The sequence below is a fragment of the Littorina saxatilis genome, linkage group LG14, assembly GCF_037325665.1.
Source record: "Littorina saxatilis isolate snail1 linkage group LG14, US_GU_Lsax_2.0, whole genome shotgun sequence".
NCBI lineage: Eukaryota > Metazoa > Mollusca > Gastropoda > Littorinimorpha > Littorinidae > Littorina > Littorina saxatilis.
The window spans coordinates 22,661,879-22,684,378 of record NC_090258.1 but is presented as its reverse complement, the minus strand read 5'-3'; the positions used below and the strand labels follow the sequence as shown (position 1 = coordinate 22,684,378).

The 22,500-nt window shown below is 40.3% G+C and overlaps 1 protein-coding gene and 1 long non-coding RNA gene across 7 annotated transcripts in view; one reads left to right on the top strand and one right to left on the bottom strand.

The window, feature by feature from the left end:
• The window catches only part of LOC138947367 (uncharacterized), a 5,730-nt gene extending 2,432 nt beyond the window's left edge, over nucleotides 1-3,298 (top strand). For both annotated transcript variants that reach the window (XR_011449636.1, XR_011449637.1), the window contains exons 2-5: nucleotides 788-928; nucleotides 1,526-1,567; nucleotides 2,427-2,439; nucleotides 3,081-3,298. This is a non-coding gene — a long non-coding RNA (uncharacterized lncRNA). The remainder of the gene's footprint in view (nucleotides 1-787; nucleotides 929-1,525; nucleotides 1,568-2,426; nucleotides 2,440-3,080) is intronic.
• A 325-nt stretch (nucleotides 3,299-3,623) lies between these two features.
• LOC138947368 (cartilage matrix protein-like) lies at nucleotides 3,624-19,792 on the bottom strand. 5 transcript variants are annotated; one of them, XM_070318819.1, is made up of 16 exons: nucleotides 19,715-19,792; nucleotides 18,406-18,489; nucleotides 17,773-17,794; nucleotides 16,252-16,483; nucleotides 14,886-15,061; nucleotides 13,514-13,663; nucleotides 13,034-13,054; nucleotides 12,005-12,236; nucleotides 11,019-11,194; nucleotides 9,573-9,722; nucleotides 9,097-9,117; nucleotides 7,932-8,169; nucleotides 7,356-7,531; nucleotides 6,754-6,909; nucleotides 5,656-5,682; nucleotides 3,624-4,190 (listed from the first exon to the last, which is right to left on the bottom strand). In XM_070318819.1, exons 1-16 carry the CDS (start codon nucleotides 19,775-19,777, stop codon nucleotides 4,153-4,155), a joined length of 1,962 nt encoding a protein of 653 aa, XP_070174920.1. In that variant the 5' UTR covers nucleotides 19,778-19,792; the 3' UTR covers nucleotides 3,624-4,152. The 5 variants fall into 5 exon arrangements, with proteins under 5 accessions (XP_070174920.1, XP_070174922.1, XP_070174923.1 ...); XM_070318821.1 differs by having other exon boundaries at nucleotides 19,702-19,774; XM_070318822.1 differs by having other exon boundaries at nucleotides 18,406-18,484; nucleotides 19,702-19,756.
• Between the last annotated feature and the right edge of the window lie 2,708 nt (nucleotides 19,793-22,500).

Below are 22,500 nucleotides of genomic sequence, written 5' to 3'. Positions count from 1 at the left end.
TTTGGTGACGATCGGTCCGTTCATTCTTGAGATCTATATGCGAACACAAACAAACAAACAAACAAACAAACACATCGAGCGAAACCTATACACACCCCTATACCGGGGGTGTAAAAAGGTCAGACTGCTAGAGAAATACGCTGCGTTGCTGTAGAAATGCACAGAATACGCCCCCGCTTGGGTAACAGCTAGAGGCAAACAAACATGGGTAAAACTTATGTAATTTTAGTCTTTGCATATTGTCCACATTTTCCCATCTAAATATGCGAAATCCAGTGCGAGAATACAGCTTCGTAAGGGTAACTGTTCGTCTTTATTTTTTTCATCATGTTAGTCCAGGCTCATTTTCCAAAATGTGCCATCTTTAATAATTATGCGACATCCAGTCCCGCGAGATTAGGATTGTTAGTCTTTATTTTTTTCATCATGTTAGTCCAGGCTTATTTTCAAAAAGGTTTAATCTTTTATATGCGACATCTAGTGCGAGAATTGAGCTTCGTAAAGGATTGTTATAGTTTTAATTTGTGTCAATTCTTGTGTATGACTATGTACGTAAGTGTTAGTTAGAGTGCCTTTGAGAATGATAAGCATATATATGAGCTTGCAGCACTCATCCTTTTTTGAGGATGAAAGTCGCTTGTTCATTTCAATGCTTGTTATTCTCTCAGGTGCCAGGAGAAAGGTTCCGTATAACTCTCGCTTACTCCATTACACATGTCGTGTGCATGTAGAGCGCTTACTTCCCTTTGGATATTTGATCTCTAAATTGTTCTCGTCATTCCTTCAGAGATCTTTTGCGTCTTAAGTCGTTGACTTCCTACACTAAACAACAACCAAGATGATGCTGACGTGGCTTTTCCTCGGCGCCCTGCTGCTGGTTGCGACTGCCAATGCGGGGAGCAATGCTGACACGCTGACATTGTTTGATGTAAGAAGACAACTTGCTTCTTGAGTTTTTAGTATGAAAACAAAGTTAGTTACTGGAACTTTTATTTCCAGACAAAGCGCTTCTTTGACAAAGGTGGCAGACTGTGCGGCCATTTATAGCCGTCAGCAAAATAAATGTGTGTGTGTGTGTGTGTGTGTGTGTGTGTGTGTGTGTGTGTGTGTGTGTGTCAGTGTGTGTGTGTGTGTATGTGTGTGTGTTTGTGTGTGTGCGTGTTTGTGTGTGTGTGTGTGTTTGTGTGTGTGTATGTGTGTGTGTGCGTTTGTGTGTGTGTATGTATGTGTGTGTGTGTGCGTATTTGTGTGTGTGTGTGTGTTTGTGTGTGTGTGTGTGTGTGTGTGTGTATGTGTGTGTTTGTGTGTGTGAGTGTCTGTGTGGGTGTGCGTGTTTTTGTTTCTGTACGAATAATCTCGTTCGTTTACTGAGTTTATCTGCTTGTAAGTTGTATAGTTCTCATCTAAGCGTTCATCAATTAGTTCAATGCTCGGTTGCTGTTCATTTGCTTATACATTTTTTTGAAAATGTTATCAAAAGCTACAATCAAACTATTTTCATCGGGGTTTTTTCTTTACTTTTCAGCCTGAACTTTTCGAGAGATCTGCGGACGCTCCGAATGCGGCGGTAATATATATTGCTGAAAGCTTAGAGATTGAATTTGTTCAATGTGTCGTCATTTTGTTTATCTCTTCATCATTGGCTGGTTGCTAATCTGTATGTCTCTAGGTTTGATAGGATTTCTCTCTGTGTCTCTCTTTATCTGTCTGTATATCTGTTTCTCACTCCCCCCCCCTCTCTCTTCCATCCTCTCTCTCTCTCGCTCTCTCTTTCTCTCTCTCTCCCTCACTCTCTCTCTCTCTCTCTCTCGCTCTCTCTCCCTCACTCTCACGCTCACTCTCTTACTCTCTCTCTCTCTCCCTCACTCTCTCTCTCTCACTCTCTCCTCTCTCTCCCTCACTCTCACGCTCACTCTCTTACTCTCTCTCTCTCTCCCTCACTCTCTCTCTCTCTCTCACTCTCTCCCTCTCTTTCTCTCTCACTCTCTCGCTCACTCTCTCGCTCTCTCCCTCTCTCTCCCTCTCTCGCTCCCTCTCTCTCTCTCTCGCTCACTCTCACGCTCACTCTCTTACTCTCTCTCTCTCTCTCTCTCTCTCTCTCTCTCTCTCTCTCTCTCTCTCTCTCTCTCTCTCTTTCTCACACACTCTCTATCTCACACTTTACATATTAAGATGTTGGTAAATAAATGGTCGAATATGTAAATACGTAAATAAATTAACATAGTAAAGACATATAAACATAAATAAGTAGGCAATTAACTATATAATTAGATATTTAAATGAGTGAATTAAGAATGTTAATAGATGAATCTAAAAACATTTACAAAATAATGAATATAAAACAACAATCGAAGAATCATTGTATGGTTATACATTAAAGTCAATTTTTCCGCCGACAATTGACACTTTCGTTGTAATTTTTTCAGAGATCACTTGAAGGTAATGTATCAGTGTGTGTGTGTGTGTGTGTGTGTGTGTGTGTGTGTGTGTGTGTGTGTGTGTGTGTGTGTGTGTGTGTTTTTGTGTGTGTGTATGTGTGTGTGTGTGTGCGTGTGTGAACGTGCGTGCGTCTGTGGGTGTGTGTGTGTGTGTGTGTGTGTGTGTGTGTGTGTGTTTGTCGTTTAGAAGGTTTCCGGATCCATGAGTCGGTAGGTGAAAAAGTTAAAACTATTTGGTTGAGTCTGTGAGTGTGATTTCGTGATCAACTGAACACTTCTGTCTGTTGTTGTTGAGAGAGAGATAGAATGAGACAAGACAAGACAAGACAAGACAAATTCTTTATTAACGAGGGTAATGGTAATGAGAGAGAGAGAGAGAGAGAGAGAGAGAGAGAGAGAGAGAGAGAGAGAGAAAAGAAAGAGAGAGAGAGATAGAGACAGAGAGACAGAGACAGACAGACAGACAGACAGAGAGAGTGGGAACGAAACCGGCATTATTTGTTACGACAGAACTCGCTTATTGAGAACACCACTAAAGCCATAGCTCGGTTATAATTATCTCTAGTAGTTCCATGTTATAAAATGAATTTGCAAAACGTGAGCTCCGGCAGAATAAGTAATAATTATGTATTTTCTTTGCAGAAGAGGAAGATTCGGTTCTGAACAAAAAGGCATCACTGTCGGCGTATGGCAGAAGGCGCAGTTAATCTGGAGATGTCTTTGATCTATAACATTTGTTGTGGGTGTTTTCGAGTTTTAGCTTACAGCTTGACTCGGTACAATAACACATCATGATTGCTTCGACTTTTCTCTCACTTTATCTGCAAAATGAAATATTCAATAAAAGAATGCAAACAGTTCTTTTCACTTTGCGTGTATGTATTGTATGAGTGTCAATTATTACGCGAACGCAAACGATGTGTGTGTGTGTGTGTGTGTGTGTGTGTGTCTGTGTGTGTGTGTGTGTGTGTGTGTGTGTGTGTGTATGTGTGTGTGTGTGAATGTGTGTGTGTCACGGTGTGTGTGTGTGTGTGTATGTGTGTGTGTGTCGGTGTGTGCGCGCGTGTGTGTGTGTGTGTGTGTGTGTGTGTGTGCGTGGGTGTGTGAGTGTGTGTGTGTGTGTGTGTGTGTGTGTGTGTGTGTGTGTGTGTGTGTGTGTGACAATAACATACAACAAAGAAGACATTTTTTGCACTTCGTTCTTCTAATTTATTACTTAAGAGTATACTGAGGACATGAAATAGATTTTGTTCTGCAGCAACATTACATTCACGTAACCGTAATATTTCTAAAGAAGGACTACTTAAACGAAAGCTACAGTCATATTTTCTGTCAATGTACTTTCCTTCCATTTAGACGACTTTTTACATCATCTCAGATTTCGTTTCGCTGCTTTCATTTGGACACCTGACAACATTTTCAAAAGCCTGAAAGCAATGATTTGTTTTCCTGCAGAATTAAACTCAAACATCGACGCAGGTGATCGTTTTAAAATCAATTCGGAATATATATACAGAATTCAGCCAGGCTGCATATTTTTTGCATTTGTCAACATGGAAGGATAGTCTTATCTTCGGACACAACCCTGGTTGCCTAAACTGACGGGAATAGTGTACTGAAGATACTGTTCGAGATACACCAGAAGCAAGGTAAGCCGGTCTCTTTACGTGCAGTGTTGTCGTCTCTTCGTCACAGGATGCTTGTCATTCGAGACTTATTCCAAATGCTCTTCTGGGATTTCTTCTTCAGCAGCTAAAAAAAAAAGAAGAGTGGAATAAACGACTCTCCTCTCATTTCACAAGATTGTCTACCCTTTAGGGCATAAAGGGCTATCCTCTTACTTCACAAGATCTTCTACCTTCAATGACATAAAGGACTATCCTCTAATGTTACAATACATTCCACTCTTCATGGCATACTCTTCGAATTTAAAAACATTTTACAACCTTGAAGGTATAAAGGACCATCTTCTAATTTCACATCTTCCACCCTTTATGGTATAAAGGACCATTTTCAAATTTCAGAACATCGTCTAACCTTTCATGGCATAAACGATCATCTTCTAATTTCACAACATATTCTACTCTTCGTGGTATAAAGGACTGCCCTCTAATTTCTCAATATATTTCACTCTTCACGTTAAACGCACAGTACGCCTCCCGTAAACCATCACAGATACTGTCAGGCTGTTACACACAGTACAAACACCCTTTCATTTACACACTCACTGCTTTTGAACATCCTAGGTGCCCTACGTAAAGAGCGAGCAATTGTTACAGAATTAATTTTGCGGATTGTCTGATAACAAAATCGGACGGTGCGTTTTGGCGCTTGACCTAACTTTTAAAATTTAAATAACAAATTGACAGCTTGTTACACAAACATTCTTAAATCATAAAATAATTCTTTTTTCATCAAGGCAAGATCAGTACAATTCGAAGTTTTGAAAGTTTGAAAAAAGAAAAGCCCGGAAGCAGGGTCACGCAAGGTCGTGCATGGTTCTCGTAGCAGACGACGGTAATGCCTATCGCCAGTTCCTCTGAACAGTCAAAAGCCATCGCTAGAGTTCGTGTAAATCACAGCCGTTTGGTGCGTTTAGATTTAGAGGTACATAATAACGTGTTATTGCAGATAAGCTTACAGCGTGTCGCATTGGAAATCACAAACTGACGACTACATTGTGAAAAAAAGGAAACTTGATCACACGGGTTCACGATGGCTCAGAGGTAAGATAAACCACGCAAAAATAAATTCTTTGAAAATTGCTCGCTCTTTACGGAGGGCACCTAAGATGTTCTCAAGCGGTGAATGTTTAAATGAAAGGGTGTTTGTACTGTGTGTAAAAGCCTGACAGTATCTGTGATGGTTTACGGGAAACAACCTCCCATAAAAATTCAAAAACGTTATTAATATTCAGGGTTATTAATGCATTAACTATCGCACAGAATTACTCAATCAATTTACTTGTGGCACTGCTTTATCTAATTTACTCAATGTTCACAAATGAGAACCTTTTTTGGGCAAACTAAAATATGATATGGGAACTGTTTGGTGTAGAAATCTTCTTCCTTTAACAAAGAAAATGTTTGTCAATGCACGAACAACTCATGATATATATTATCTCACATCACTAAAGCTGCAGTTATTTCACGGAAACGTTTAACAGTGTTTGAATGCGATCTTAAGTGACATTGGAAAATATAGAGAGTATACTCACCCAGCCTTTTTCCATAGCGAGAACCCCCTGTGATTTAAAATAGTTGTGAGTACTTTGATTTCGTTATAATGAATAAATGAATACAAGTATTGAATAATAAGCTAATCATTCGTTGAATTACTAATTAGTCATTATCAATCAATCAATCAATCAATCAATCAATATGAGGCTTATATCGCGCCTATTCCGTGGGTACAGTTCTAAGCGCAGGGATTTATTTTTTATTTTTATTTTTATTCTATGCAATTTATATCGTGCACATATTCAAGGCGCAGGGATTTATTTAGATCTTTACAAATTTATAATTTATTTAGAGCCATACAGGCATGTATGTGATTTTGAAAAAAGAAATAAGGAAAGCAAAAAAGAAGGATTAAAGAAATTAAAAAAATTAAAAATAAACTATAACCAGAAATGTAATTAAGCGATATCAAAACATTAAGTCAATCTGTTGGCCTGAAACTCAAACATCAACGCTTAAAACCTGTCATCACGAAGACTACAGGTAGTAAGGCTCGGCTAGCCCATATCCGAATATCAAGACGGTTTGCGCCCATCTCGGCGAAGCATGCAAACGTACTACATAGTACCTAATTTGCATTCACCAATGTTCTTAAATCTCAGCACATTTTCAGAGTAAACATGTTATATCTTTTTATTTTTGGATTCAGTAAACAATTAAGAATACAATGGAATCCTTTTTTAAATTACTTGTTTTAATTTTAATTAAAATTTTGAGAATTGTAATGAACAAACTCATTCATTACTTTGTAAGCTTCCAACCTAAAATGCAATCCCATAGTCAAAGAATAAGCCAACGATTGCTTGACAAAAGTTTCAGTGCCGCCTCAACGTTCACGAAAAGCAGGATATGACGTCATCAAAACCATTTATTAAATAAAGGAAAAAACGTGTGGGGGGGGGGGGGTATCATCTAGAAGAATGTGCATGTACAGTTTCATGAAGACCTGTCGAGTGGTTATCTTTGGAATCGCTTTACACAGACACATACACCATCACCTCCTCTCGATTCCCCGTCTGTATGAACACATTTAGTCAAAACTTCAATAACAAAAAATAACAATAAAAAAGACTTACTTGCACACCCCCGGGCCGCAAGTACACCGTGCAGACTGTTCATTGAGGTATAGGATTTAGCATTGAACACGTTCTGACTGTACGGATATGTGGCGATAGAGTTCAGCTCACTGGTTGTCACACTGCTTCCAACTCCTACCACCAGCAAGTAGATACCTGACAATAAAGCCATCAAAATAATGTGGTTCAATTTAACGTATTAAGTTGAATGCTGTTTAAAGCCATAACACATCATTGAATTCACTTTAATTTGTTTAATTCAAACTGAATGCAGTGTAAAGCCATGAACCATAATTCAATTTATTTTAATGTATTTCGTTCAATGCAGTTAAAAGCCATAAAATATAATTTAATTCACTTTAATTCATTTTGTTCAATACCGTTTAAATTTCTTAGCAATCAAGTCCTAACCTCGATTAATTTTGATTTAATTAGCCTCATTTACCATTCGTAATCAGTGTTCGTTCGAACACTTCCTATAGATTAAATCAAAAATGACTTTTATATGCTGGGGTAAAGCTAAAGGCGGCTGAAGATTTGCTGATCAGCATTTTTGTGTTCAATTTTTTTAAATTTCATGAATGACACGAAAATAACAATACCTGCACTCTTGGCTTTCTTAGCGGCAGCAACGGTGTTCGAACTGCTACTAGACTGGCCATCAGTGACAACGATGCCGACCTTAGGCACACCAGTTCGGTGACCAGCTTCTGTGGAGAAACTAACCGTGGTCATTCCGGTGAGTCCAAGGCCTGTGTACGTGCTACCACCGTCGTATCTACAAACACATTCGCACATCAATCATTATACATGCTGAAGGAGACAGCAGCAATTATTATATCAAATATTGTTCAAAGAATGTGCAAATCTCTTCATGTAGCCAACCATATATTTTTTTAAATAATGTTAAGAGGGCACTACTAGCTGAATGATCGTGCAAAATCGTTATAAAATCACGAACAATTGTAATTGCTTACCTTTTTTTTTTTAATGAAAATTGGGATACTTATGTGAAATGGAATGTTCTGTTGCATAGAAGTTCTTATTAAGTGTTTTAACCACAATGTACGTGCATCTTCATCACAAATGTTTACAATTTGTTTTCGATTGTTCGTGATTTTTCAGCTAGATAATTATGCCCCTTAATGTCTGAATCCTATATGGGTAAAGTTCCTCACTTGATTTTGTTCACGTTTCTAGCGAAGCTGCTTGCGCTGCTAGAGCTCCGAAGAAGTATCTCCTGGCGAAATCCTGTAGCAAAGGTATCCACGCCCACTTTCATGGCGTTAGAACCAATACTGAAGTGAGAGACCACGTCCCGAACCAGCTGCAAGGTTTTGTTGAAGTTCAGCTCGCCTACACTTCCAGAACTGTCCAGCAAGAACATGACATCTGCTCTCCGGCCAGTACAGGATACTGTGATATAGCAGGGGGGGGGGGGGGCGAAAGGGGCACCCATATAATAAGATGAGAAGCAGATACAAGATTTAATTGTAACTAACTAACTAACTAACTAACTAACTAACTAACTAACTAACAAATAACTGAATAAAAGGACGGAGACAAAGATAAATAAATGAGTAAATGAATGAATAAAAAATGAAAATGATAAATATAAATTAAAACCAATCATATCAATGAAACAATCAAGCAAGACATGAATACTAGAGTGCCATAATCAATCTGTAATCACAATGTCATGCTTGGTTAAACCTGTCAGGGATAGTTCAGTATTTGTCTGGCAGGCCAGCCGAAAGGCAAATTTCTTTTCTTTAAGGTCACAAGGCAATGCCTTATTTGCAGAATGTAAATGGGCTCTTGGTCAGAAAGCAAATCAGTCTAGATATGAAGTCATAAATAGTTGGCTTTGGAAGCAATTATAAACAATTATTAATGCGCCTCAAAAGAACCACTAAACAAAAGCGGACAACTCGGAGGCCAAAATAATTATAGACATACTGAAGAATAAAAGTATCCCCCCTACAGGAGTGGGATTTTAAGTGTATGAAAAACGACAGACAACAGAAATTCTACAATAATGGCTATTTTCAAAACGAAATTGTGTCAAATGACTGAAAGAAAGGATTTAAATTGATAAAGAAACTACACTAATTTTGGTATCCCACTCCAAGTTCATTCCGTAACAGCACGCTATCGATAAACCAGGCCTCGTGATGAGGGAGAAACAGAGGGATAGACAGGCAGACAGGCAGACAGACAGAAACAGGGACAGACAAAAGCATCAGACAAGTCGAGACAGAAACAAAGAGAGACTTGCTTTCAGTTAAAATGCTTAAGGGGAGAGAAAACACACACACACACACATAACACTTGACTTATTACCTGCGGGTTTTGGCGTCATTACTGCAACATACAGTCAGAGCACATTTAAGTGTCATTCATCGTGTCATCTCAATTACAGCATACACATTCTTGCAAGAAGAGCCAAGAGTTACATTGTATTTCGTGAAAATTGGGGCAATCTATGTCAGTGAGAGATAGCATTTCTTTTGTTGGCTTGTTTGAAAATAACAAAAATATCTAAAAGAGCATCACCACTAGCAATAACATCAACAACGAAAACAACAACAACAACAACAACAACAACAACAACAACAGCAGCAACAACAACAACAACAACAATAATAAAAACAACAACAACAACAACAACAACAACAACAACAACTACAACAACAACAACAGCAACACACATTTTAGTTCTGATTCCGGAAGTAATTTATTTGAGACGGATTGTGTCCACAGAAGCCCGAATACCCAGGAAAACAACATCAACAACAGCAACAACAACAGCAACAAACCTGGGCACAAGCGGGTTCGCAGCAGACCCTGCAGACCGCTGAGAGCAGAGAAGGAGGGTGTCGTGAACACGTTGCGTCTCGTTGAGGCGATAGCGTTCAGTTCAGTGACGTTAATACCGCTTCCGATGCCTATTGCCACAAGGTAAATTCCTGGTAAAGAACGACAGAACAGGACATGAATCCCTTTTCCAATGCAGACTGTTGATCTCAGCTGAAGAGTTTTCCGCCACCATATTACAATTATTAGTTGCAAAGAGTGGTACAAAGATGGCTACTTCGGAAAACGATATGGTATAAGATAAGCAGTTTATGTAAAGTCTGATGGACTTGGAATGAAATTGGGTGACGATTTTTTTAATCAAAAAAATAGTCTCTCATGCTTTAATATACTCTATTTGCCGCGTTTACAATCATGTACACCAGTCCAGATAAATGCATCATTTCACTGAGACACACACAACATATCAACTAAAGGCTATTTTTTGTATACAGCACAGACATTTGTTGCCGACATTGTTTTGTAGATTGACATAGGTTTTAGTAACAGGATTAAAAGAAGACACGTTATAGATTCACACTTTGCACAGAAAGCAGCTAGCTAGACTGTTGATTCCTGGTATGTGTCCATGTGGAAGAGTGCAGTCATATCATTTTAGAGCCTGGATGCTTCAAAGATTATTGGTAGTTATGGTCTGGATCTGGATGTGGTATCGGTACGTTGCAGGAGCCAGTGTTGGCTATCGTCGCAACGGTCTGTGCGTGACCGGAAAGAAAAGTACGTTTCCATAAAGTTATAGTTGCTAAACTTTGTGTAAATCATTTGTATTAGAAGACCATACTTACCTGATGGTTTGAACTTTTTTTTCTTTTTTTTTCTTTCTTTTTTTGGGGGAGGGGGCCGGGGTGGGGGGGCAATAAATGGGATAGAAATAATTTCAACACTATCAGGTTTATTCAAACACTAATAAGTCCCAGTATTAGAACCGGCATGCTAGGGACTATGCGTTTAAATATTCGACAACTTGACAAGTTTTACACCAACAGGGCTGGACCTTGTGTATATGAGAGCGATGGAATTCCAAAATGAGGCAGGGGCACAGGAGTTGACCCGGCCTGAGGACCCCTAGATGCTTTTGAAATTGAGCATTACGAAGGGAAATGTTGGCTCACTCCATGACAAAAATGGTACATTTGACGGGTAAGGGGGTGGGGAGTGGCGGTTGGGGGGGGGGGGGGGGGGCTCCACCCCAGATCCAACCCTGAATGTGATGGTAATTATTGCAACACTTCAGTTTCTTAACACACTATTTAGTCCCAGTATAAAAGTCGGCCAGCTAACTAAAGCCTATGATTTTAAACTTCGACAACTTGACAATGTTTCACATCAACATGACAAAAACCTGACAAAAAGAGATCACGCCCAGTAATCAGTAAGCTGGCTCATACCTGCAGACCTGGCACGCCGTGCGGCAGCAGCAGTTTGTGAATAACTGCTGGACTTTCCGTCAGTGATCACGACAGCGATCTTACGAACACCCGTCCTGTGCCCTGCTGACCTCGAGAAGCTTCCGCTGGTCATGTTAGACAGAGCTGAGGCCGTGACTGTGTTCCCTCCTCGGTAGCTTGGTTACAAGCAAGTAAGCATAGGAAGGAGGAAATAACACACACACACACACACACACACACACACACACACACACACACACACACACACACACATTTTTGCTTAGCCTTGGATCATTTCAAAACTCGAAGTTTTTACAACTTCGACCTTTTGTCACACGACCTTCAAACACTCTTGACTTGTTGTCTGTTGAGCATATTCTTCGCTATCATGAAAATCGGACAGTTTTACGGTAGCAGATACGTAGCCCAGTTGGTCGCGATCAAGACCTGGAAGCACAAAGATTCATAGAACGCACACCCTTAAAAAGTCTAAACGATGTGAAAGTGTTTTTGATCTCCTTCGAAATGTTATGACACCTCTTTCGTGTGAATTCGGGCGGTTTGTTGCATAAGAATTTGACAATGAATGACCTTACTAAGAGTCTAATTTGTCTTGAAAGGAACAGCCTCATCTCAAACATCTACACACAAACTCACATGCCTAGTTTTGTTCAAGAGAAGTATGTTTTCAGTATTGTTGATAACATGTTCTGTTTGATTAAGGGTATTCAGCTGGTACTTCCTTGTTTTCACTACCTATTTGATTCATGTTTTTATTACTTAGTTAGTGGAAGAATCTTGTGTAATGTATGTTTGATGGTGTATGCTTTTAATTAAGCGTTGCTGACTATGAATGTAGATGTAAGCGCTTGTATAACTGTGTTTTAATTTTAAATGTGTCAAGCGCAAAGAGCATAATTGTAAAGTTATGATGTTGCGCTATATAAATGCTCATTTATTATTATTATTATTATGATAATTCTCACCTGATTCTGTCCAAAGCGTAGTTGATGCTCCATTTGCTACTGTAGCGACTGAGGGTAAACTCCCTTCGGAAACTGGACGAAAAGGTGTCTACCCCGATTCGTACAGCGTTAGACCCAATGGAAAACTTGTTGACGACATCCTTAATAAACTGTAGCGTTTTGTTGAAGTTCGTTTGACCCACGCTCCCCGAACTATCCACCAGGAACACTATGTCAGCCTTACCCGTGCATGCTTTCAGGAAAGGGAAAAGATAGTTTAGTGTTAGACGTTTTCCGGAAATGACCCAGTCAGTATGCGCTATAGCAGAGTTGCGCCCTTGCCACCGAGGCGAACTACTACGCGCCGTCGACCAGTGAATATGAGCGATCGCAGCGAACAATTAGCTCCGATGTGTATGTTATGCAGTGTTCGATTAATATAATGCACTTTTCTTGCGGAGATAATATGCATATCGGAGCTGACTATTCGTTGCGGCAATGATCGCTAGCGTGCAGTGATCGCTGGTCAGAAAGCAAATCAGTCTAGATATGAAGTCATAGATAGTTGGCTTTGGAAGCAATTATGAAAAACAAATTATGAATGCGCCTCAAAAGAACAACTAAACAACAGCGGACAACTCGGAGGCCAAAATAATTATAGACATACTGAAGAATAAAAGTATCCCTCCTACAGGAGTGGGATTTTAAGTGTATGAAAAACGACAGACAACAGAAATTCTACATTAATGGCTATTTTCAAAACGAAATTGTGTCAAATGACTGAAAGAAAGGATTTAAATTGATAAAAAAAAACTACACTAAGTTTGGTATCCCACTCCAAGTTCATTTCGTAACAGCACGCTATCGATAAACCAGGCCTCGTGATGAGGGAGAAACAGAGGGATAGACAGGCAGACAGACAGACAGACAGAAACAGGGACAGACAAAAGCATTAGACAAGTCGAGACAGAAACCAAAGAGAGACTTGCTTTTTGTTGAAATGCTTAAGGGGAGAGAAAACACACACACACATAACACTTGACTTATTACCTGCGGGTTTTGGCGTCATTACTGCAACATACAGTCAGAGCACATTTAAGTGTCATTCATCGTGTCATCTCAATTACAGCACACACATTCTTGCAAGAAGAGCCAAGAGTTACATTGCATTTCGTGAAAATTGGGGCAATCTATGTCAGTGAGAGATAACATTTCTTTTGTTGGCTTGTTTGAAAATAACAAAAATATCTAAAAGAGCATCACCACTAGCAATAACATCAACAACAAAAACAACAACAACAACAGCAACAACAACAACAACAACAATAATTAAAAAAATAAAAAATAAAAAACAACAACAACAACAACAACAACAACAACAACAACAACAACACACACAAAACAACAACAACAACAACACAAATTTCAGTTCTTTTTCCGGAAGTAATTTATTTGAGACGGATTGTGTCCACAGAAGTTCGAATACCCAGGAAAACAGCATCAACAACAGCAACAACAACAGCAACAAACCTGGGCACAAGCGGGTTCGCAGCAGACCCTGCAGACCGCTGAGAGCAGAGAAGGAGGGTGTCGTGAACACGTTGCGTCTCGTTGAGGCGATGGCGTTCAGTTCAGTGACGTTAATACCGCTTCCGATGCCTATTGCCACAAGGTAAATTCCTGGTAAAGAACGACAAAACAGGACATGAATCCCTTTTCCAATGCGGACTTTTGATCTCAGCTGAAGAGTTTTCCGCCACCATATTAAAATTATTAGTTGCAAAGAGTGGTACACAGATGACTACTTCGGAAAACGATATGGTTTTAGATAAGCAGTTTATGTAAAGTCTGATGGACTTGGAATGAAATTGGGTGACGATTTTTTTAATCAAAAAAATAGTCTCTCATGCTTTAATATACTCTATTTGCCGCGTTTACAATCATGTACACCAGTCCAGATAAATGCATCATTTCACTGAGACACACACAACATATCAACTAAAGGCTATTTTTTGTATACAGCACAGACATTTGTTGCCGACATTGTTTTGTAGATTGACATAGGTTTTAGTAACAGGATTAAAAGAAGAAACGTTATAGATTCACACTTTGCACAGAAAGCAGCTAGCTAGACTGTTGATTCCTGGTATGTGTCCATGTGGAAGAGTGCAGTCATATCATTTTAGAGCCTGGATGCTTCAATGATTATTGGCAATATGGTCTGTGCGTGACCGGAAAGAAAAGTACGTTTCCCCAAAGTCATAGTTGCCAAAATTATTGTGAATCATTTGTATTGGCAAACCATATTTACCTGATGATTTGATTTTTGTGTGATTTTGTTTGTTTTAAAATGTTTTTGGGGGAGGGGGGGGGGCAATAAATAGGATGAAAATAATTTCAACACTAAGGTTTATTCAAACACTAATAAGTCCCAGTATTAGAACCGGCATGCTAGGGACTATGCGTTTAAACATTCGACAACTTGACAAGTTTTACATCAACAGGGCTGGACCTTGTGTATGAGAGGGATGGAATTCCAAAATGAGGCAGGGGTATAGGAGCTGACCAGGCCTGAGGGCCCCTAGATGCTTTGAAACTTAGCATTCGGAAGGGAAATGTTGGCTCACTCCATGACAAAAATGGTACATTTGCTGGGTAAGGGGGTAAGGGGTGGGGAGGGGGGGGTGGGGGTGGGGATCCACCTCAGATCCAACCCCGACTGTGATGGTAATTATTGCAACACTTCAGTTTCTTAACACACTATTTAGTCCCAGTATAAAAGTCGGCCAGCTAACGAAAGCCTATGAATTAAACTTCAACAACTTGATAATGTTCACATCAACATGACATAAACCTGACAAAAAAAGTGATCATGCCCAGTAATCAGTATGTCTGCTCATACCTGCAGACCTGGCTTGCCGTGCGGCAGCAGCAGTTTGTGAATAACTGTTGGACTTTCCGTCGGTTATCACGACAGCGACTTTTCTAACACCCGTCCTGTGCCCAGATGACCTTGAGAAGCTTCCGCTGGTCATGTTAGACAGAGCGGAGGCCGTGTCTGTGCCCCCTGCTCGGTATCTTGGTTACAATCAAGTAAGTAGAGGAAGGAAGAAATCACACACACACAAACACACACATACGCACACACACACACGCCTGCACACACACGCGCGCGCGCACACACACACACACGCTACGTCACACACACACACACACACATACACACAACTAACACACACACACTCACACACACACACACACACACACAAAACACACACATACACGCACACACAACACACACACACACACACACACATACACACACACACACACACACATACACACACACATACGCACACACACACACACGACGTAATAAATATTAAAAGTCCTACATGCACACAAGGTTAGTCCTTAATAGTCTATTGAGGACTAACCTGAGACACACACACACACACTCATACACACACACACACACACACACACACACACACACACACACACACACACACACACACACACACACACACACACATATATAAATATACATGATGAAAATTGGTAGCAGATATGTAGCTCCGTCGGTTGCAATCAAGACCTGGAAGCACGCAGATTCATAACAAGCACACCCTAAACAGGTCTTAATGACGTGAAAGCGTTTCTGGTCTAGGGACATAGGGGTTTCTGGGGCGGGGACATAGCTCAGTTGGTAGCGCGCTGGATTTGTATTCAGTTGGCCGCTGTCAGCGTGAGTTCAAACCCACGTTCGGCGGAAATTTATTTCTCAGAGTCAACTTTGTGTGCAGACTCTCTTCGGTGTCCGAACACCCCCCGTGTACACTATTTTGGGGTGTGCACGTTAAAGATCCCACGATTGACAAAAGGGTCTTTCCTGGCAAAATTGCTTAGGCACAGTTAATAATTGTCTACCTATACCCGTGTGACTTGGAATAATAGGCCGTGAAAGGTAAATATGTGCCGAAATGGCTGCAATCTACTGGCCGTATAAAATTTCATCTCACACGGCATCATTGCAGAGCGCCAAGAACTGTACCCACGGAATATGCGCGATATAAGCGTCCTATTGATTGATTGATTGATGGTCTGCGTCCCAATGTACTAACATTTCCTCATGTGAATTCGAGCTGTTTGTTGCACACTGATAGGACAATGACTGGCCTGACTAAGAGTCTGCCTCATCACAAACATAATTATAGACACACACTCACTTGCCTAGTTTTGTTCAAGAGAAGTATGATAATTCTCACCTGATTCTGTCCAAAGCCGAGTTGATGCTCCATTTGCTACTGTAGCGACCAAGGGTAAACTCCCTTCGGAAACTGGTCGAAAAAGTGTCTACCCCGATTCGTACATCGTTAGACCCAATGGAAAACTTGTTGACGACATCCTTAATAAACTGTAGCGTTTTGTTGAAGTTCGTTTGACCCACGCTCCCCGAACTATCCACCAGGAACACTATGTCAGCCTTGCCCGTGCATGCTGTCAGGAAATGGATAAGAATTTAGTGTTAGACGTTTTCCAGAAATAACTCTGTCGGGACTGATATGCGCCGTGGAAGAGTTGCGCCCTTGCCATCGAGGCGAACAACTACGCGACATCGACCAATGAAGATGAGCGATCGCAGTGAACAATTAGCTCCGATGTGTATGTTATGCAGTGTTCGATAAAATAATAATGCACTTTTCTTGCGGAAATAATATGCATATCGGAGCTGACGATTCGTTGCGGCAATGATCGCTAAGCCTGCAGTGATCGCTGACAATGTGGTTAACTTGAGGTCACATTATTGTTTGCTTGAGATCACGTGAGATTAGGAAAACAAGCGTAGTCAGCAATCATTGCAGGTTAATATGTTTCAAGGGGCGCAACTCTTCCATACCAAATAACAACCCCGACAGAGGTATTTCCGACCATCGCATATTCTTTTGATTTTTAATAACACAGAAAAGTCAAGCAACTGTTGAACGTTTATTATTTATGTTTCCCAACATATCTGTTATGTCATATAATTTTGTCAGAGTAATATTTTTAAACCCGGGGATTATTTTAACGTGGAAGCGGGGTTAAAGACATTTTTAATATACTTGTTTCTTCGTATACACAATAAGAAAAGTCAAGGGAGTGCTTGAAAATGTGTCGATAATGAAGAACATACAATAGCACAATCTCTTTATAAGATATTTATTGTTTTCTTGCAAACAAAGAAATTGGTGTTTTAAGTATCCATTCTTTCTAAACGGTTCAGTGAACAAACGACACATTATAGTGCTTGAAACACAAATTGTTTGAATAAAAGAAACACATTTATCGTGTAATCAAAACATATGCTGTTTCTTTACGAGAGGAAGAACATCAAAATGACAGACCATGTTGCTGCTGGCTTTCCACTGCGGGGAAGCAACCGGAGTTTCCCAGCAATGGGATAATAACGTCCGCCCAGAGTATGCACTGAGAGTTTACTCAAAACAATACATGAAATATAGAACAATCAAATCCTCTGGTGGCCTCTCTATTTCAATATTTGTGGAGCTCCATCTGTATGAAGTTTGCACACGCGGTTCGTGCGACTGCTGTCCGCTTATAGTCAGCACTTAACATTGACTCTGGGAAATACACAACCATCGAATTTTTTTAGCAGCCTCCCTATCCCATGTGCAGCTTTATCTGTATGACATTTGAATGAATAAATTAAGCAATGTTCTGTTTGTCATTTAAAAAAAAGTGTAGTCTTATTCAGCAAGGATAAAAGATAAGTATGTCAAACTTACTTGCTGTTCTTTTCGTTTGATCCTGGAAATTGAAACACACATAAAAAATGAGCAAAATTATAACGTTCGCTGAGAAGCGACAATCGAGACTTTTAATTAGTGTACAAACTATTCGTTCGCGCAATGTTTTGTCATAACGCTATGATAAAGATAAAGTAATCGAACGTATACAGTATGCCCTGTTTAAGTGCATGTATCGGAAAGCATTTTTGAAAGCTTTATTTGCTAAGGTAATTTGAATAACTCATTTCCTCATATTCAAGATGTTGTTGTTGTTCTTTGTTGTTGTTGTGGTTGTTGATGTGTTGTTGTTGTTGTTGTTGTTGTTGTTGTTGCTGGTCAATTGTAAAAGTAGTTCCATGGTATATATGTAACGACAAACGACCCGCACAATTTCAGTAAGTATCCGTATGCAAAACATTTGACTTTTAAATGTTAAAAAAACAGTATGTATTTATTTTTTTAATGAAGTAGGTATCTACTGTAGCTAGCAACATAGACATAAGATTATCATTTCAAAAGATTGTAAAATTATTGCTGTTACAGTTATATTGCTTGTTTTATCTGAATCCCCCAACCCTCCCCGTTCCCGGTCGGGTTATAATCCATATATTTTGTATGACCATAACTTACATTTTCAACATCTTCATCCAATGCTGAGGTCACGTTGATGACAGCCAGAGAGATGAAGAGGATCCACATGAACTGCATACTTCTCTGACCAACACACAATTAGCATTTAAGTGATGACTTTAAAGTATTAATAGTACGATTGTCTTTCGTGACAACAAAAAGTAGAAGATGCTTGTCGGGAAAATACATTTTCGTATTCAATTATTTACAATTATGTCGTGTCCAAATTACCAGTTTTGCCAAGAAAACGAAACAATTACGGCACTGAGAGCACACTATCTAAACTTCAGGACATGGTACACAAGCTGTCTACATTTCACCTTCCCAAAAACATGATCATATTTCCATTTTGAAAGATTAACGTTGTCAAGAGGAGCAAGTCACAATAATATTATAGTATTCTAATCAACATTTCTTTCTGTTTTGCTCATTTGTAATTTTTCATTAAAATAGTCTTCACGAGGAAGTCCTTATTATGTAAAGAAAACAAAATCCTTGTTCCTGTTATTACCTATACAAATATATATCTTTTCAGAGAGAGAGAGAGAGAGAGAGAGAGAGAGAGAGAGAGAGAGAGAGAGAGAGAGAGAGAGAGAGAGAGAGAGAGGGAGAGACAGACAAAGATAGGGAGAGAGAGAGAAGAGAGAAAGAGAGAGAGAGAGAGAGAGAGAGAGGGAGAGACAGAAAAAGATAGGGAGAGAGAGAGAAGAGAGAAAGAGAGAGAGAGAGAGAGAGAGGGAGAGACAGAAAAGGATAGGGAGAGAGAGAGAAGAGAGAAAGAGAGAGAGAGAGAGAGAGAGAGGGAGAGACAGAAAAAGATAGGGAGAGAGAGAAGAGAGAAAGAGAGAGAGAGAGAGAGAGAGAGAGGGAGAGACAGAAAAAGATAGGGAGAGAGAGAGAAGAGAGAAAGAGAGAGAGAGAGATAGAGAGAGGGAGAGACAGAAAAAGATAGGGAGAGAGAGAAGAGAGAAAGAGAGAGAGAGAGAGAGAGACAGAAAAAGATAGGGAGAGAGAGAGAAGAGAGAAAGAGAGAGAGAGAGAGAGAGAGAGAGAGAGAGAGAGACAGAAAAAGATAGGGAGAGAGAGAGAAGAGAGAAAGAGAGAGAGAGAGAGAGAGAGAGAGAGAGAGAGAGAGAGAGAGAGACAGAAAAAGATAGGGAGAGAGAGAGAAGAGAGAAAGAGAGAGAGAGAGAGAGAGAGAGAGAGAGAGAGAGGGAGAGAAGAGAAAAAAAGAGAGATAGAGAGATAGAGATAGACAGACAGACAGACAGACAGACAGAGACAGACTTGACGTACCTTTCTTCAGTACCTTTTGCTGGACACTCGAGCTCTGCTGGTTCTTCGGTAGCTCGGAAACGTTTTGAAAAGCCATCTATTTATATACTCATGATTTTATAATTAAGCTGCATCTGATAATCCGTTATCAGTTGGGGATTTTCTTTCGCTCTGACACGTTGCATTGTAAATGCAAGTCCTTCAGTCCCTCTCAGTTTTCGTCGGAAAGAGAGAGAGGGGGAGAGAGAGAGAGAGAGAAAGAGAGAGAGAGAGAGAGAGAGAGAGAGAGATAGAGATAGATAGAGAGAGAGTGTGTGTGTGTGTGTGTGTGTGTGTGTGTGTGTGTGTGAGTGTGTGCGTGAGTGTTTGTGTAATTGTGTGTATGTTTATGTGTGTGTGTGTGCGCGCGCGCGCGCGTGCGCGTGTGTGTGTGTGTGTGTGTGTGTGTGCCAGTGTGCGTGCGTGTGTGTGTGTATGCTTGTGGGTGGTGGTGGGTGGGGAGTGGGGGTGGGGGGGGGGGGTGACGAGTACGCATGCATGTCATACAAAAGGAGAATAACATGAATAGACTGTAACTGAATAACTCTGATAATCCGGTGGTCACGATTTCACGTTCTGAGGTGAGAAATACATTAACTGGTAATGTACACGAACTATCAATATTACGATGGCATCTACTTTATGAAACCATTTTCACGCAATTCAAGCTCGTGCTATTGATAAAATCATAATTCCACGGTTTGGCAGTTGCAGCAAATGATGAAATAGCACGTACGCAAGCGCAGCCAATCTATGAAAAAATATGACACCCCCCCCCCCCCCCCCCCCCGACCCTTCCTGTTTGAAACTTTCACACAAACGCAAAAAGCCTTACATTATTATAACACCTATGTTTTCATCTCGTCGGTCAATTGTTTGTTTGTTTGTTCGTTCATGGGCTGAAACTCCCACGGCTTTTACGTGTATGACCGTTTTTACCCCGCCATTTAGGCAGCCATACGCCGCTTTCGGAGGAAGCATGCTGGGTATTTTCGTGTTTCTATAACCCACCGAACTCTGACATGGATTACAGGATCTTTTTCGTGCGCACTTGGTCTTGTGCTTGCGTGTACACACGGGGGTGTTCGGACACCGAGGAGAGTCTGCACACAAAGTTGACTCTGAGAAATAAATCTCTCGCGGAACGTGGGGACGAACTCACGCTGACAGCGGCCAACTGGATACAAATCCAGCGCGCTACCGACTGAGCTACATCCCCGCCCTCGTTGGTCAATGTTTTGAAGTCGGTTTTTTCATTCGACAGGTTTTATCGTTTTAACATTGACTGAATGTAAAAACGAATCCCCCACGTTGTGTGTTTTTCTCAATCCAAGGTGTGGTAAGGTCCCAACATAAAATGCACGCACTTAAAATCGTCAGACAGTGTGGGAATTATCTCTTACTTGTATGAGAAGACTTGGTACAATGTGCATTTGATTAACTTCTAAACGTGTGTTCTAACGGAAACATCGCAAAAAGCAAATAATTATTAGCGTAACAAGTTGTAACAGTCGCGAGATGGGGATAAACTCGACCGTATAAACGACTACTACTACGACGACGACGACACAAATGATGATGATGATGATGATGATGATGATGATGATGATGATGATGATGATGATGATGATGATGATGATGATGGTGATGGTGATGATGATGATGATGATGATGATGATGATGATGATGATGCTGATGCTGATGCTGCTGCTGATGATGTTGCTGCTGATGATGATGACAAATGTGCTGCTGCTGCTGCTGATGATGAGGATGATGATGATGACGACAACAAAAGCGATAATAACTTATGGTGTGCTTCCGTATAACACTTTTGATTCAGAAAAAGTACATACAGTTACCATTAAAGAACACCACCAGCTGGTCGTGTTATTCAAAACATCCTGCCCTTCCGTGTATCAGAAGAGGCTGTGAAGCCAAAGAGTTGGCCTAAATTGGCTTTGTTATTGGGCTGTAAACAATATGCAGTAAAAAGGGAAAGATGTTGCCGATTTGTGAATAATCATGTTATTCATCAGTGGAAAAACCAAAGTGGGTTTGTGTTAATAGCGCGGGTTACAATCAGGTAAGAGATTAACTGCGAACGTGCACACGTAAGCATTTTCCCAAGGACAAAAGCTATACACAGGTGTTAGGTCGAATACATGCATCCATTAAACGACAAACGAACGCAACCACACCCTACCCCCCCCCCCTCCCCAACCCCACACCTTATCTCTGTATTTCTCAGTCTTACAGCTGTAGACAGGGACAGAAATACAGACTCAATGAGAGAAACAACAGACATACACATACAGACAAGGACAGCGATACATGCATGGTTAAGGGACTGATAACTTAACGTAATTGGTTCGTAATCGCAGTTACCTTTTTAATGCTTCGAAAAGCTCCGTTCAGCGACTGGTTTTCTTGATTTTGGTAATGACCTAAACTTTGTTTGACACCATGCAAACTTTGAGTAATGAGGTCAAGCATTTGAACATGGATCATAAAAGTAAGTAATTAGTGTTAACCAATTACAGTATGTAGATAATTTGAGAAGTTAACTGCTTCGATTTTGACAGTTTTCATCGCAAAAGTTCTCTTGTGTGGTGCTGTTACTGTATGACTAGATGACCCTTTCAAGCCTACTTACATTAAGGGACATCTGAACATTATTAATTATTGCCGTTGATTGCAGTTAATATTTTCCAAGATATATACTTCCTTTAGCAAATATTCAAAGCAAAACATTTGTGCACGGGTACATATAATGACGTAGAG

Excerpts from the sequence above, each read along its gene's own strand:
- LOC138947368 (XM_070318819.1), bottom strand. The coding sequence starts at position 19,777 with ATGGCTTTTCAAAACGTTTCCGAGCTACCGAAGAACCAGCAGAGCTCG. Across the intron at positions 17,795-18,405 it reads TGGATGAAGATGTTGAAAAT|GATCAAACGAAAAGAACAGC; the intron begins GTAAGTTATGGT and ends TTCAATTTCCAG. Across the intron at positions 12,237-13,033 it reads AATGACGCCAAAACCCGCAG|CATGCACGGGTAAGGCTGAC; the intron begins GTAATAAGTCAA and ends CTTTCCTGAAAG.